Consider the following 16,382-nt stretch of genomic DNA (forward strand, 5'->3'; position numbering starts at 1 on the left):
TTTGTCAGTCCCACCCATGCTTTCCTTGTGGTGCCAAGACAATGGTACATGTGCTGGTTTCCCCTCTGCGTCTGGTAAGGTGTAGGCTAACCGGACACTGACCCACCGAACAGCTGCAGAGGCGTCTTTCAGATTATAGGGTAGTGTCGTATTTGCTACGAATTTAATATCCTCACCAGGTAACTCTGACTGCTCACATGTAAAAGAACAAACCGGCATATCCACACACAGACTGACAGACAGACAAACACACTGACACACGTATAAGCACGAACAAACAAGAAGAGACAGAAAGAAGCATAATTATACTTTAAAAAAAACGGGCCCACGCACAAAGATAGCTGACCACGCATCTATATATATATATATACATCCAATAATAAACTTGGCCAAAATATTATTGCAACAGATTTCAAACCCAAATTAAAGCATTAATTCCCGTGTCATTTCATTAACACTTTATATGCCAGTTAAGGCCGTTAATTCACGTAACCTTCAGGGTCACCTTATGGATTAATTATTTCTTTTACGTGGATCACGTGACCGCCACTCAAGTAAGGGTACCCTCAAAATTGCGGACCAGACAAAAACGGAAGGGCCGAATGAAAAATCGGGAAAAAAATCACAATCTTTGCAACTTTGACATACGAGAAGAACATCAAACCAATGATCTACCCTGAACAGATTGTTTTGATGGTTTTGCTACCTTGCTTATTTCGTGTGCTTTTCATGTCTTTTCGTGAATATTGCCCAAATGTAAAACAGAAGTAGCGTGCTGAGAAACACTCGTGTTTAAAAAAATATTCTTCTGCCAATTGTTGCAAAAATCGGTAATATTAGCTTAAAATATTTTTGATGATCGGAAAAGGGATGTGTGAGACCATCCAATCACAGCCCCCGAATTCCCCATCGTGTCCATCAGAATAGCTCAAATAATGTCTTCGACTCGTCGGCATTATACTTGTCTCGTCTAAATATTGGGCCCTATTGCTACGCTGAAAACACAATAGCAAAAATGGCCTCCCCATCTCTCCTCATAGCGGTCGCAGTGATGTGTGTACGTTGCTTCGTGTGTGCGCGCGCCCGCGGCGCGCGCGTGTGTGTGTGTCATTAACTTCTATTGTGTTTTCAGCGTAGCAATAGGGCCTGATATTTAGACGAGACAAGTATAATGCCGACGAGTCGAAGACTTTATTTGAGCTATTCCGCTGATGGACACGTGGGGAAATTCGGGGGCTGTGATTGGATGGTCTCACACATCCCTTTTCCGATCATCAAAAATATTTTAAGCTAATATTACCGATTTTTGCAACAAAGTGCATTTAAAAAAAAAACTGGGCTACTTTGCCTTAAAATTGCGTATAGCTGCTGCCATTGGTGGGTACCAAGAAAAGTTGTTTCAAAGACTATGTGCATTTGTCTGTCAAATGAAACCAAATTTAAACTGAACATTTTTCATTAAAATGTTTCAGACTTAATAGTAGTCTAAATATCGGACCCTATTTCTACGATGAAAACACAATAGCGTTTATATAGCTGTTCTGACATTAAATTCTTTGTTAAAATCATGTTTTTCACGGTCAGCAACAAGGACCCTGCAGAACTGATGGTCCATGTCGTTGATTGCAGACGACGGTCCCCTTTCCGCATGAAGCCACGGAAATAACCGAACATTGAAAAACCCACGGACATGTATTACGGAGAAAACTCGAGATAACCGGATGTTTAGCATTACGTCAATATGCTAGGAATCATATGACGTCATGACGTATCATCGCTTGCCTACGTAGATTGTATGTTCGAAAGTTTGACTTCTGTTGGGAATTCGCGTGGTGAAGACTGCGGTAAATCTGTAGATGATAAGAAAACAAGGTTGTCTCAGAAGAAACGACTAAATGTTTCAGACCGGTAACTTCATTTCAACATTGCACTATACAATGGACGTTATATGTGACAGGAGAGTTTGCCGCTGATTTTGTGTTAAACATCGCCGAGAGATCGTCTGCTAGAATCAGAGATAGGTCGCTTCTGAGATTGCAGCTTCTGGAAATTTGCAAGGTTTATACTTGTCTCGTCTAAATATTGGGCCCTATTGCTACGCTGAAAACACAATAGCTGTTAATAATCGGGAAACGGATGTGTGAGACCATCCAATCACAGCCCCCGAATTCCCCACGAGTCTATCAGAATCAGTAGTAGCTATATATATGAGCCTTTGCCAAAAGGTGCCATTTCGGACCCATGTATTTTTGGAAAGCAAGTGTAATTAACTGGATTACCCCAACATGTTTACATGTATTGTGCTTTGAAAAAGGGAGTTTGATGAATGCTTTTTTTAATGTTTTGAAGCCTGTTGTTGTTGTGAATGTTAAATAAAAAATAAAATGTTTCAAACATACACCAGAAACGGCCCCGAAAAATTTTGGACATTTTGGTGTCCTCGGGAAATTTTCGATTTTTCATGGTCTGCATCACTTTATCGGTTTTAATCAGCGTATTTCATACAGTCTAAGCATGCAACTCTTAGTAGAATGTGCAACAATCGTAATTAGAACCAGAATTTACCGAAAACCTCGCCCAGTAAATACCCGGTTATTTTCGAAGGCCTCATGTCCGCAGACCAACTTGTTTACAGATTCGATTTTCGCCGGTCTTGGTGCTTTGAATGGCCGCCATTTTGGATGAAAACGATAGTTTCGTGTTCGAGGAAATAAAAGCAGTGTGTTGCATTTGAGTCAGAATTTGCGAAGTTATTGTATCTAGCAGCTAAAAAGAATCGATGGAGTTTAATGTCCGAAAGTAACGTTTGACACATTTTGTTATTTTTGCAATTTTCACAAAGAAGTTTCGCGAGTATTTTATACAAAAGCGTGGAAACCACTAGCTTTGCTTCTTTGGCGTTTCCGGTCACCGATTCGATTGAAATCATGGAGACGACGAGCCGTAAAGTTGAGAAAATATTGTACTGTCTGTTCAGGGTAAGGTGTAGATCTATACGTAACGTTTGACACTTTGTAGATCTAATGTTTGACACTTGCCCATAATTCTTCTCCCGACGAATTGAATTAGCTTATATTATCCCATGACCTGCCTCTTTATCTCTGTTAGCTGAGGAGGTGATTATTCTGAATATTCCATCACAACCATATGGATATCCTATGGATATCCCATCACAACCGAGTTTCGATCTCAACTGTCATTGGTCATTGTCTTTGATTTCAGAGTACAATTGAATAATTTATGGAGGTCATCTGCATATTCAGAGTTTACAGATGGACTACTTTTTACAATTAGTCAAGTTTTGACTAAATATTTTAACGTATAGGGGGGAATCGAGACGAGGGTCGTGGTGTGTGCGTGTGTGTGTGTGTGTGTGTGTGTGTAGAGCGATTCAGACTAAACTACTGGACCGATCTTTATGAAATTTGACTTGATAGTTCCTGGGTATGATATCCCCAGACTTTTTTTCTTCATTTTTTCTTATAAATGTCTTTGATGACGTCATATCCGGCTTTTCGTGAAAGTTGAGGCGGCACTGTCACGCTCTCATTTTTCAACCAAATCGGTTGAAATTTTGGTCAAGTAATATTCGACGAAGCCCGGACTTCGGTATTGCATTTCAGCGTGGTGGCTTAAAAATTAATTTATGACTTTGGTCATTAAAACTCTGAAAATTGTAAAAAAAAAAAAAAGTTTTTATAAAACGATACACATTTACGTTCATCTTATTCTCCATTATTTTCTGATTCCAAAAACATATAAATATGTTATATTTGGATTAAAAACAAGCTCAGAAAATTAAAAATATAAAAATTATTATCAAAATTAAATTTTCGAAATCAATTTAAAAACACTTTCATCTTATTCCTTGTCGGTTCCTGAAGAGAGAGAGAGAGAGATAGAGAGAGATAGAGAGAGAGAGAGAGAGAGAGAGAGAGAGAGAGAAAGAAAGAAAGAAAGAAAGAAAGAAAGAGAGAGAGAGAGAGAGAGAGAGAGTGAGAGAGAGAAAGAGAGAGAGAGAGAGAATGAGAGAGAGAGAGAGTTTGTTTGTTTGTTTGTTTGCTTAACGCCCAGCCGACCACGAAGGGCGGCCACACACACACACACACACACACACACACACACACACACACACACACACACACACACACACACACACACACACACACAAAACCCGACCGACTGAATATGTAAGTGATCCACGTGTGAAAACCAAAACATAACAGCGCGATGACAGCCAACATTTCTATCCCCGACTGACAAACAGTAACACTGCATGCAAACTGACTTGGGTCAACGATCAAACCAGCACGGCCCGAACTGAATTTGTTGCGCTGCCATTATCGTGCGCAATTCTGGTAAAAATATAAACCCGGTATGCCGAATTGAGTATAACGAAAGTCGATGTCATATACATGATACACAAGGATATTTTAAAATGACTTTCAAAATGTAAAAGCAGATAGCAGACCTTTTTATAAGCAATTTGAATGACTGAATGTCTACATACAAGTCGAATGACGCCGTCCATTATGCTGACAAATGGGAACTAGCTATGCGCATGAATTCATTGACATGAATTTCGACTGCGGAGGCTTTTGGCAAGCTGAAAACAGGCACGGGCAGGTTTTAGTGGAAAAAGTAAGTGTTTTTAATGAAAACGTCGGAGTAATGGGATAAATAGCTTACACACTCCGAGTTCTGATTATCTTGCATATTGTGTAACCTATATACAACTGCTTGCTACTTTTGGAGGCAAATTTGATTGAAGAAAAATTCGATCCTCTGTTTTTGTTAATATCCGTGTTACGATTCAGGAGGATACGTTCATATCCGTGCAACGATTTAGGAGGAGACATTTATGTCCTTGTAAATATTGTAGCCAAAGCTGAAAAAATGCTTTTGGGTTAGCAGGGGGAAGGAATATTTTCATGAGATTGTTTTAACACCACCCCCCCCCCCTCCCCAACATAAAAAAAAATCAAAGTTTTTTTTTTTTTAAATTTGGATTTTGCTAGGATTTTACGTACAACTAATTAAAAAAATTCGATTTGATTGAGAACCTTGTTCCAGATGTACATAGACATTAGGTTAAAACTGTATTCTAAATGTCTGTTTGAATATTGTAGTTATTTTTGACATTTTCATTGATTTCATGTCCACTGACTCCATGTAACACGTGACAGGTAGAACGCAGATTTGACCTGTTTTGAACATGATGTTACTTTTTTTGTGGTGCTTTGATGTTCCATAATTACCTAATCTTCAAAATATGAATGTATCCTAAAGGTCTATTTAATATCACAGTTGTCATTTATAACATTTTGAATAATTTCATGTCCACTCACACAGTGTAACATGTGACACGTAGAATGCTGTTATGACTTGCTTTTAACATGTTTTGCTATTGTTTCTGTTTTCATATTCCATAAATAACCTAATCTTTAGATTGTAAATGAAAAGTTAGTGTATGTATAACATTCTGGTTGTTATTTCAAATATTATGAATATTTTCATGTCCATCAATATTTTTGTAACACGTGACACCTACAACAACATGTTTAACTAGTTTGAGCAAACTGTAACAACTTTTAGGGATATTTTTAACATGTGTCAGTGTTTCTGTTGAAGTGTTATATTTTATTTTAGGGTTTATACTTCTTGTGGTTACTTAGCAGAAAGTATCAGTTTTGACTTTTATGATGTTTGAGCGTTTTGCGACATTACGTGACACTGCATTCAAGATTTGGCTCCAAATGTACTTTTAAAGACTGATAATGCTTCTGCAGGGTCTGTTTACTAGAAATAAATCATTACCAGTTGTATGAAATGATATTAATGGCTTCTGTGGTCAGTTTTGTTGCACATGTGGCTTTTCTCAAAATTGGCGTTTTATGGCATATTATCAAACCGTACACATTTCCCAAATGCACAAACCATTCTTTTATTACACAAATGTGTTCATCAAAGACTAATGTATCACTTAAAACACCAAAAAAAATCAACTGAAAAGGTTTAGTTTGTCACAAATGTCCAAGCACCCCCCCAGCACCTTTTGGCAAAGCCTCATATATATACTAGCAGTTAAGCCCGGCTTCGCCCGGGAGTAAGCGGAGCCCTGTAGCAATTTAAGACGCTCGCTATCCCATTATCATTAGCTTTACCTCCTTTGTTTGGATACAAAAAAAGAGTTATCTCCCTTACCTTCTAGAAATTTCCGGAACTGTCCAGTTAATTTTTCTTTCTTCATTTCTTCCCCTCATAGGAGCAATAGCGAGTCTCTAATATCACTGGCATAATGTGCTTGCTACAGGTGAACAGTAGGCACTGAACTGGTCTTGCACCATATAGGCTGTATTCAATAAATGGGAGGTCCATAATCTGAGAAAGGAAACAATGAATCAAGAAACTAAAACCCAGGTGCACATCTGCGGCACCTAGGGAGTGTACGTGCACACTATCTTGTTCCTGCCTCTTGCCATCTCAGAGGTATGGCGACCACAGACAAAAAAGAGTTATCTCCCTTACCTTCTAGAAATTTCCGGAACTGTCCAGTTAATTTTTCATTCTTCATTTCTTCCCCTCATAGGAGCAATAGCAAGTCTCTAATATCACTGGCATGATGTGCTTGCTACAGGTGAACAGTTATCTCCCTTACCTTCTAGAAATTTCCGGAACTGTCCAGTTAATTTGTATTCTTCATTTCTTCCCCTCATAGGAGCAACAGCGAGTCTCTAATACCACTGGCATGATGTGCTTGCTACAGGTGAACAGTAGGCACTGAACTGGTCTTGCACCATATAGGCTGTATTCAATAAATGGGAGGTCCATATTCTGAGAAAGGAAACAGTGAATCAAGAAACTAAAACCCAGGTGCACATCTGCGGCACCTAGGGAGTGTACGTGCACACTATCTTGTTCCTGCCTCTTGCCATCTCAGAGGTATGGCGACCACAGACAGACAGACAGACAGACAGACAGACAGACAGACACTCTCTTTTATTATATGTATAGATAGATATACACACATACACACACCACAAAGACACACACGTATATACATACTACATACATACACACACACGCGTATTCACGCTAAACTGCAATCAATACATCCTCCGTAACAGCCTGCGTTTATAACACAATCCCTTTTTCTGTATCGAAGGTTGACAGGGACCTGCACAGAAAAACCTTGCAGAGAGAGAAAACGATATTCTTGGAATATCATCGTTTCGTGTCACTTTTGAGGTTATTCGAAAGAACGCTTGTGGAAAATTATTTTGCTGGTGTGCCGTTTTATTTGTTCAGGGATTGCATTTTGTGAAATTCGTTGATGGAAAAGGTATGTCGATTTCGCTCATTTTTATTTCGCTGGACATTACTGTATTGGCTGTTGCGGGTAGATAGGGTAGGGAGTATGCATGTTGTGTATTCGTCTACGAGATGATATAAGCTAGGTTGCTGTCAAATCCTGCAGAGAAGAGAATCTGCATCAGAAATAATAGCTGAGAGGCAATTGAAGAGAGTAATAGAGAAAGAGAGAGAGAGAGAGAGAGAGAGAGAGAGAGAGAGAAAAGAGAGAGAGAGAGAGAGAGAGAGAGAGAGAGAGAGAGAGAGAGAGAGAGAGAGAGAGAGAGAGAGAGAGAGAGAGAGAGAGAGAATTTGAATTGAAATTTATTTTACGAGGGTGACAGAATAAGCAATGTATACATGCTTCTTTTCATCCGGCCCTCGCCCATTGAGCGATAACAAACAAGAAGAAATAAAAGATAAGTTTAACTATAGTACAAATGACATATTTACATAATTAACATGTTAAGCAATCAATAAGACATTTTAAGATGCATTGTGATTCTTTAGCAATGCTTGAAAATTATATATAACAGAGAAATATGTGTTTGTATAAAAAAAATCCTTCATGAATTATATATAATCATGTTTTTCAATATAATCAGAGAGTACAGTTATATTTTGCCAGCTGCTTGATAATATTTCTTATAAGTTTTGTAAAAGAAACAGCATGTAATATTCCTTGAATGATGTTTCATGAATTCGTAGTTTAATTATATTTGGAATGGCGTTCCACATAATTACTCCAGAATATGATAGACTCGACTTGTACAGGTCAATTATTGGAGTTGGTGTAATTAATTTGTTACATTTCTAAGGCAATGAGTGTAGGTGCATTCCCTGACATAATTCTATACATCATCACACCTTTGTTATATGCAAATCTATCTTTGATAGGAAGAATTTGCAATCGTTTATAATCAGTCATGGAAAGAGATGTATTTTTTAAAATAATTAATTTAACAGCTCGTCTATGTAAACTGCCCAAGTGTTTCAAAGTATTTGCACTTGCAGAGTCCCACACTGTGGATCATGGAAGCATAGTCAATAGCTGACTGAATATGTGCCTGAAAAAAACAGTTTTCTTGTGCGAAGGTCTAGAAAGTGTTTGATTTTTGATAACGGAAATATTTTTTGGATGTGTTTTTACAAAGTGTATCTACATGTTTTGACCAAGACAGGTTATTGTCAATGGTTATTCCCAAGACTTTATGGCTATCAACTTCATTGTCGGAAATCCAGATGTTAGATTTTGTCTTTTTTGCCTCGTGGTAAGTAGCATGCATTTAGTTTTATTTGGATTCAGTGACATATGGTTTAGTTGAGAGAGAGAGAGAGAGAGAGAGAGAGAGAGAGAGAGAGAGGGAGACAGAGAGACACTGACACTGACACAGATTATATTGTGTAGGCCAACGACCCATTCACAAACAGAGTGTAAATATTATTTGTAATCAAAGTAAAAAGCAAAAATTACACACGCGAACAGACCACAATTGTTTTGCATACCCCCGATTCCAAGTGCTTTAGGCAGTAGCATCAACAACTTCGCAAAGGGTTTCTACCGGCTACGTAACATCCTCACTAATACTCCTTCCCACACACACACAAAACTGGTTCTCAAAAACATGTAACATGTGAACAGCATGCTCAAAATCCTTCCAAGCGTTATTCACGCTTCTTAAGTGCATAACAAATGTACATAGCAACGTTTCTGATCTGTACTACAGTATCGGGCTCCTAAGGAGGCACTCAGTATCATGTCCTACGGTCAAAATGTTATACTTTTTTCTGATCTCGTCATATATATGCGTGACATTAAAAAAAGAAAAAGATTTTCGTCCTCGATATATATTGTTCGGACAGAAAGGACAGCTTCTACTTTCAAACCCCTCTGAATAAACCCTCTTATTTATTTTCAATTCGTTGATACCAAAGAGAAATCTTACCAAAACATCTCGAAACTTTTGAATTGTAATATCGTTCCAATATTGTTCCGCTTTAAAGGAATTTTTAAACAATCGATAACTTTGCAATCTGTCACTTGACTGAATTTTGATTAGCTATTCTTTTTTAAAGCCGTCTATCAATTTCTGCTTAAAACTTGAAAGCAAGGCCGATTCATTTTCCACTCCGTTCTCCCACACATTTTCGAAACCATATTGTTCGAGACATTCTTTAATATAATACCGTAAAATCCCTAGCAAACGCCCACCCCCCCTCTGCCGCACAGATTTCGGGTACAAGTAAGGGGTGGGCGTTTGCTAGGTATACACCCCTTTGCAAGATAAAGTGTCATCACATTTTCACAAGAAAAAAAAAGTGATACATGTGATTTATGCAATTTTAATGAAAAATAAACACCGTTTGTTTACAGAATAAAGATCAACGTTCTGTGATAGAAAAAAAGAAGAAGAAAAAACCGGCGAATCATCGAACAGTGTGCACAAATCGTACATAAAGGAGGCCGAATGTCTTAAAAATACATTTTTTTAAAGCAAAAAAGGGGTGGGCGTTTGCTAGGTAGTGACCCCTCTGCACAACTTTTGGCCAAAAGTGGGGGGTGGGCGTTTGCTAGATACTGGGCGTTTGCTAGGGATTTTACGGTACAACCAATTGCCCTGTGGATTCAGGTTGGACTGCATCATTTTGAAAACTTGTCTGGGAAATCTTGACTCAGGCATTTTTTTAATTGTAAACCAATATTTAAAAAACAGATAGTGGATATCGTCCTGTGTCCCCGTACAACAAATGGTTGGGTGTTTTGCCACTGACGTTCAAAAGCCTTGTGCATGCAAAAACATGGGCGGAGTCAATAATGGCTAATCTTCGTATACCTCATATCTGTGAGGCGTAAAGGAGCATCGGTTTTACCTGTGGGTCAAATGATTTTAAAAAAACAGAACAGTGTCCATGCTTCCTAACGCCCACATGGTCTTCATCAATGCTACTATTTTTTGCTGGACAGTACTGTAGATAGGGTAGGGAGTATACATGTTGCGCATTCGTCTACGAGATGATATAAGCTAGGTTGCTGTCAAATCCTGCAGAGAAGAGAATCTGCATCAGAAATGATAGCTGAGAGGCAATTGAAGAGAGTAAGAGAGAGATAGAGAGAGAGAGAGAGAGAGAGAGAGAGAGAGAGAGAGAGAGAGAGAGAGAGAGAGAGAGAGAGAGAATGAGAGAGAGTGAGTGAGAGATAGAGAGACAGTAGGCCTATGCTTCCAATCTGTCTGCCTCTCCGTCCGTCGATCGGTCTGTTGGTGTGCCCGTCCGAAGGGCTAGCTAATATAACCGACTACCTTTCATTTATCTATTTTTTTTGTCCAGCTGGTTTCAATACATATTATATACCTTTCGTTGTGTGTGTGAACTACTATGTCTGCACGTGGCGATATTAATATTGAAGATGTACACTACATCTGAAGGCATTCGAGACGGAGAAATGGGCGAACAGAAAATAGAGGGGAGATAAGTGTGAAGCTAGACCAAATGAAATTTAAGTTGAGGAGTTTAGTTACAGGTCCCAAGACCGATCCCACTTTATTTTGAGTCCACTGGCCTAGTCCACCTTTGCGATTTTACCGCCACATTGTGGAGATAGGTTATATGGAAGTACAAATTTGGTGTCGGTCTCCGCCACAAGTTGCGGAAAACTTTTGAAACAAATTTTGAAAAAAGAACATATATAACGTGGATGCATACAAATATATGGTATGCAAAAGTCGCTGAAATAAAATTCAGCGGCACGAACAACAACTCCCAGGTGTGGGCTACATGGTGTGTGTGACAGCGTGAGGAGTGTGAACAATAGGTTGACGTGTGTTAAAACATCATGTACAGGTATCAGCATTGCCAACCTAAACTTTGAAACGTAAATGACTTTATGACAAGTCATAAATACAGTCGAACTCGACCTCGCGGACACCTCTCAAGTTGATTTGTCCACCTGCCCATAAGGAGTTTATTTCAATGTAATTCAGTTGGTAGAGAACTGGATTTGTGATCGGAAGGTCGCTGGTTCGAATTCGGGCCAGGACGGACACGGGCCAACTTTATGTGCAAACCCAGAGACAGAAGCGATGTGAATGCGTGATGCCTTATTGTGTAAAAAAAAAAATTCCATCTCACACGGCATGAATAAATCCCTGCGCCATGAATATGTGCGCGATATAAATTCCATAAAATAAAAATAAAAAATAAAAATAAATCCCTGCGCTTAGAACTGTACCCACGGAATACGCGCGATATAAGCCTCATATTGATTGATTGATTAATTGATCTACGTGAATCCTGGGAATCGACACGTCAAACAGCGAAGAATTCAGCGTCAGCACACACAAATCTCAACTCAACAACTCCACTTGAAACATCCCCCCCCTTCTTCCTCCCACTTGCTTTATTCTGTTTGTGCTTTTGGCAAACTGACGTTTACGACAACAGCTGGTAATATTATGTCACCATGTGGGAATTGATATCCTAGTGTGATAGAAACACGATACAAAGTCCTATTCGCATGTACAACTGTGGGCGAAAATGTCATTATTTTGTATTGAATTGTATTGCATTGTATTGTATTGTATTGTATTGTATTGTATTGTATTGTATTGTATTGTATTGTATTGTATTGTATTGTATTGTATTGTATTGTATTGTATTGAGGATTGAGACCTTCTCGGAACTTCTAAATGTATTTTTTGTATTTTTCAAAATGACGATTGAGTTAAAAGTGTTTAAATTTAACACATATACACACCTAAAAATAGTAAAATTGCACAGCAATTTTGTAATCACAGAAAGCGCCCCTACCGGAGGTGAGCTATGGGTACGGTCAGCAGCCCATACCGCAGCAGCCCACACAGCAGGAGCCCATACCGCAGCAGCCCACACAGCAGGAACCCATACCGCAGCAGCCCATACCGCAGCAGCCCATACCGCTGCAGCCCATACCGCAGCAGCCCACACAGCAGCAGCCCATACCGCAGCAGCCCATACTGCAGTATCCAATACCGCAGCAGCCCATACTGCAGCAACCCACACAGCAGCAGCACAGTTCAAACCAAAACACTGTGGTGGTCAACCAGCAGTCCGCCGACACCACACCCACACAGAGAGCCTGGACACAAAGTCTGTGTGGCTGCTTCGATGACTGTGAGATCTGTGAGTAACACTACCCCCCCCCCCCCCAAAAAAAAAAAAGAAAAAAAAAAGAGAAAGGCAAAAAACATACACAGACAATAGACACACACTCACATACACACACACACAAACACACACACACACACACACACAAACACACACACACAAACACACACACACACACACACAAACACACACACAAACACAAACACACACACACACACAACACACACACACACACACACACACACACACACACACACACAAACAACCAACAACAACCTACAGACAAAAACAACCCAAATATAACATGGCTGCCTGCAATTCGTTCATGATTTGTTAACCTCTTTAGTCTTTTCGTTCATGATATGTTAACCTCTTTTGTCTTCGAAAATAACATGGCTGCCTGCAATTCGTTCATGATCTGTAAACCTCTTTAGTCTTCGAAAATAACATGGCTGCCTGCAATTAGTTCATGATCAGTAAACCTCTCTTGTCTTCGAAAATAACATGGCTGCCTGCAATTCGTTTATGATCTGTAAACCTCTCTAGTCTTCGAAAATAACATGGCTGCCTGCAATTCGTTCAGAAATTTAAGTTTGATTCCTTTAATGCATTCTAACTTTCAAATAGATATCATTGCTTGAAGTCTACTGAACAAATATAGAATCGACAATACACTCTTATGTAATTTGACAGGCAATTCCGTCGCGATATAACCTTGAATGGTTGAAAACGACATTAAACACCAAAGAAAGAAAGAAAGACAGGCAATTGGGCTTCAACAAACGGTGGCTACCTTTTTTCTCTGAAAATCATTTGTTATTATGATAATTATGTAATGAAGCTCGCATTTTTCATGATCCGCTAACTTCGACCATTATTTTTGATAATCACTGAGACTCGGCATGTAACCTCTACATATAACACAACTATTTTACTCAATGACGTCATTTTGATGACGTATGTTTCAGGTGTATGCGTCACATTCTGTGGACCGTGCGCGGCGTGCCAGCTTGCTCAGCACATGGGAGAGTTTGTGTGCTTGGCGTGCTGTGTACCAAACTGGATGACTGCCGCTCGCACCAAAGTTAGAATGCAACGCAAGATTCAGGTATGCGTTCGGAAATAACTCTGTCGAGTTTGTATGAAAGAGTGAATACCCTTGGTTTTAGTGAGGCAACCAATCCACACGTGTTCCCTGTCCACGTGTTCCAGACACATCTTTCGCTAGTGACGGGTCTGTGGATTGGATAGTTTCACTGGTAGCAAGGGTATTCTCTCTTTCTTAACCCTAACAACCCCGACATAGTTATTTCCTGAATTTTTCTTTTCAATTCAATTCAATTCAATTCAAATTCATACCGTTTTATTGTCTGAATGCATAACATTAAGCAATTTGTCTGTTGGCTCGTATACACAAATATTACACCACGTAAGATCACAGCCCTCACATGACAACCACAAGCTCGAAACATATAACAAATCATAACTTTTGTATTCCTCCCACGATCAAAACCAGTCGAACCCCGTAAATGCCCAACTAAACAAAAGAAGTTTCTCGGGATTTCCAGTTCAAAATAGAATTTGTGTAATTCTCAATATCTCATTTTTATTATTCATTTTTCAATTTTATTTGCAGGGTTCTATCTGTGACGACTGCTGTGTGACCACGTGCTGTTCGTTTTGCGCGATGTGTCAGCTGTGGCGCGAGGTCAAGGTCGCCAGACTGAACGGCGAAATGTAGCTACGATTACGTCATTCCCTGGTGACGTCATCATGTCTTGACGTCATAGAAGCGATGCAAGCCAGAACACGATACCAAAGTCTTTTGAGATGGGCTCTTTCTTTTAGAACTCTTTATAAAAAAAAAAAAACATACGACAGCGATTGACCCCAAAATCTAAACCCCTAATATTTGTCTACAATTATGTTGAACAAATTAGAGAAATCGATCCGACAGACTTTAAGATACCGAGTTTTGAATATGAAGACATGCCAAGAATCATGTACACGAGGGTTTGGCAATTGAATGGGAATCTGCCCAATCATTTACAATCACAGGACCTATTTTGGACGTAGTATTAATCTCTGGTTTAAGTCTGTTGTGAGGATGTGCTTCTATTTGAATTATTGTAACGACTTCGCAAGAATGGAAAATTCACTCGAAATAAAACGGGAAACGAGCAGTTCTTTTTACCTACAAGTTAAAAAGGCAGGGCAAGTCAAACATTGTTATAACAAAACCCCACAACAACCTTAGAGTTACATGGAGAAAAAAGAAGAAGTACAAAACAGCAAACAAAAACAAAAAATTGTAATGGAACAAAAACTATGAAACACCAATAAATCGAATTTCATGGTAAAAGAAAAGGAGAAAAGCAATGGAAGGGAGGCAACTTAATTTCTTCGTACAGTCTCACTTGAACTCCTGATCCAGATTAGCTCCCTTGAATACGTTTGGTCATTTTTCTTGTCGCCTTTTAGATACAGCATTGTAGTACAGTGGTACCTCTGATCACACATAGAGTACAGCGAATATGTACTAAATCCAACGTCCCTTCAACCGACATGGCTTTGTTGTAATTTAATCACAACCGAAAGGATAAATTCGAAAAGGGGTTCGCCAGCAAAATCTTCTGAATTGGAATCGCAAATACGTTCACAGACTTATTTGTGTAAGTGCTGGCAAAAACCTATAAACAAGGGAAGTAAGCGCTCTAAATGCATACGGCATGTGCTCTAGAGTAAATGAGAGTCGTGCGGAACCAATGTCCTGGCACATGAGAGAATAAAAAGCATTAAAAGGAATATGCGACTGTCATCCGCATAAAAAAGATGATCCCCGCAAGTTAAGAATTATGTTCCGCATTCTCCAAAGGCACTCCAACTAACACTTACGTACACAGTCGTATACAAGAACCAGCTTTTTCCTGACAGGACATATAGTCCTTAGATCACCTGTTTTTTTGTTGTTGTTAGTGCTGGCAATAGCTCTACACTCGAGAGAATAGACAATAATTTATGTATGTAAAAAAATTAGTCGAGTTTGTATGGGTTGTGAAAGAGTGAATCGTCTTGGATTTTTTTGAGGCAGGCTTTTCCGCGTGACATTATAGGCCAATCATTAGTGAGGGGTAGGGCCTATGTTCCACACTGACAATTAAGGAACGCTTGCATAATTTCTCGTGGAAAAACTTGCCTCAATACTGCCAAGAGTATTCAGTCTTTCATAACCCATAAACACATTTCAGAATATTTCCAGAATTTGTCTATTTTGTTACTCACTCTCAACACGTACAAATTTCATCGCTCTCAGGCGGAAAAAAACTAGGACGAAAACGAAAATAGTGCATGCAGAAATAACGCTCGCAAAAATGACACAAACACAACGTTTAACACTGATTTAAAAAGGTGAGCGTTCAAATACTAACTTTAAGCTATTGTTGGTGTGTCGTGGTATAACTACGTACGGTAGACAGAACAGTGTACACGATACAATACGATACCACCAAGGATAAATTAAGTTGACTTCGAATTACTTATCGTACTCATCGACACGGATTAAATATGATACAATTATTTTTAAATCTGTAAGTGAAAATTCGATTTTAATGACAATTTTAATGATCAAAGTAATAAATTAATGTTTCAGCTTCCAAACCTAATGGTATCTAATTGTCCTGACTGAGTCGAAAACTGCTTGAACAAAATTGCAATTAAATTGGTTGAAAAATGAGGTCGTTTCAGTGTCGCCTCAAATTTCACTTACAGCTTCATCAAAGGGATTTGTTTTATTCACACACACACACACACACACACACACACACACACACACACACACACACACACACACACACACACACACACACACACACACACACACACACACACAC

The 16,382-nt window shown here is 39.1% G+C and overlaps 1 protein-coding gene across 1 annotated transcript; it reads left to right on the forward strand.

The window, feature by feature from the left end:
- Positions 1 to 7,164: 7,164 nt before the first annotated feature.
- LOC138973610 (placenta-specific gene 8 protein-like) lies at positions 7,165 to 16,282 on the forward strand. The gene is made up of 4 exons (XM_070346327.1): positions 7,165 to 7,342; positions 12,144 to 12,507; positions 13,461 to 13,600; positions 14,129 to 16,282. The coding sequence occupies exons 1-4, from the start codon at positions 7,334 to 7,336 to the stop codon at positions 14,231 to 14,233; spliced, it is 618 nt and encodes a 205-aa protein (XP_070202428.1). The 5' UTR covers positions 7,165 to 7,333; the 3' UTR covers positions 14,234 to 16,282.
- Positions 16,283 to 16,382: the final 100 nt, after the last annotated feature.

This window comes from Littorina saxatilis, linkage group LG8, assembly GCF_037325665.1.
Source record: "Littorina saxatilis isolate snail1 linkage group LG8, US_GU_Lsax_2.0, whole genome shotgun sequence".
Classification (NCBI taxonomy): Eukaryota; Metazoa; Mollusca; class Gastropoda; order Littorinimorpha; family Littorinidae; genus Littorina; species Littorina saxatilis.

What these genes read in the sequence shown, in the direction of transcription:
- LOC138973610 (XM_070346327.1), top strand. An exon ending in CTTCGATGACTGTGAGATCT is followed by an intron (nt 12,508 to 13,460) that starts GTGAGTAACACT and finishes CGTATGTTTCAG; the next exon opens with GTGTATGCGTCACATTCTGT. An exon ending in GAATGCAACGCAAGATTCAG is followed by an intron (nt 13,601 to 14,128) that starts GTATGCGTTCGG and finishes TTTTATTTGCAG; the next exon opens with GGTTCTATCTGTGACGACTG.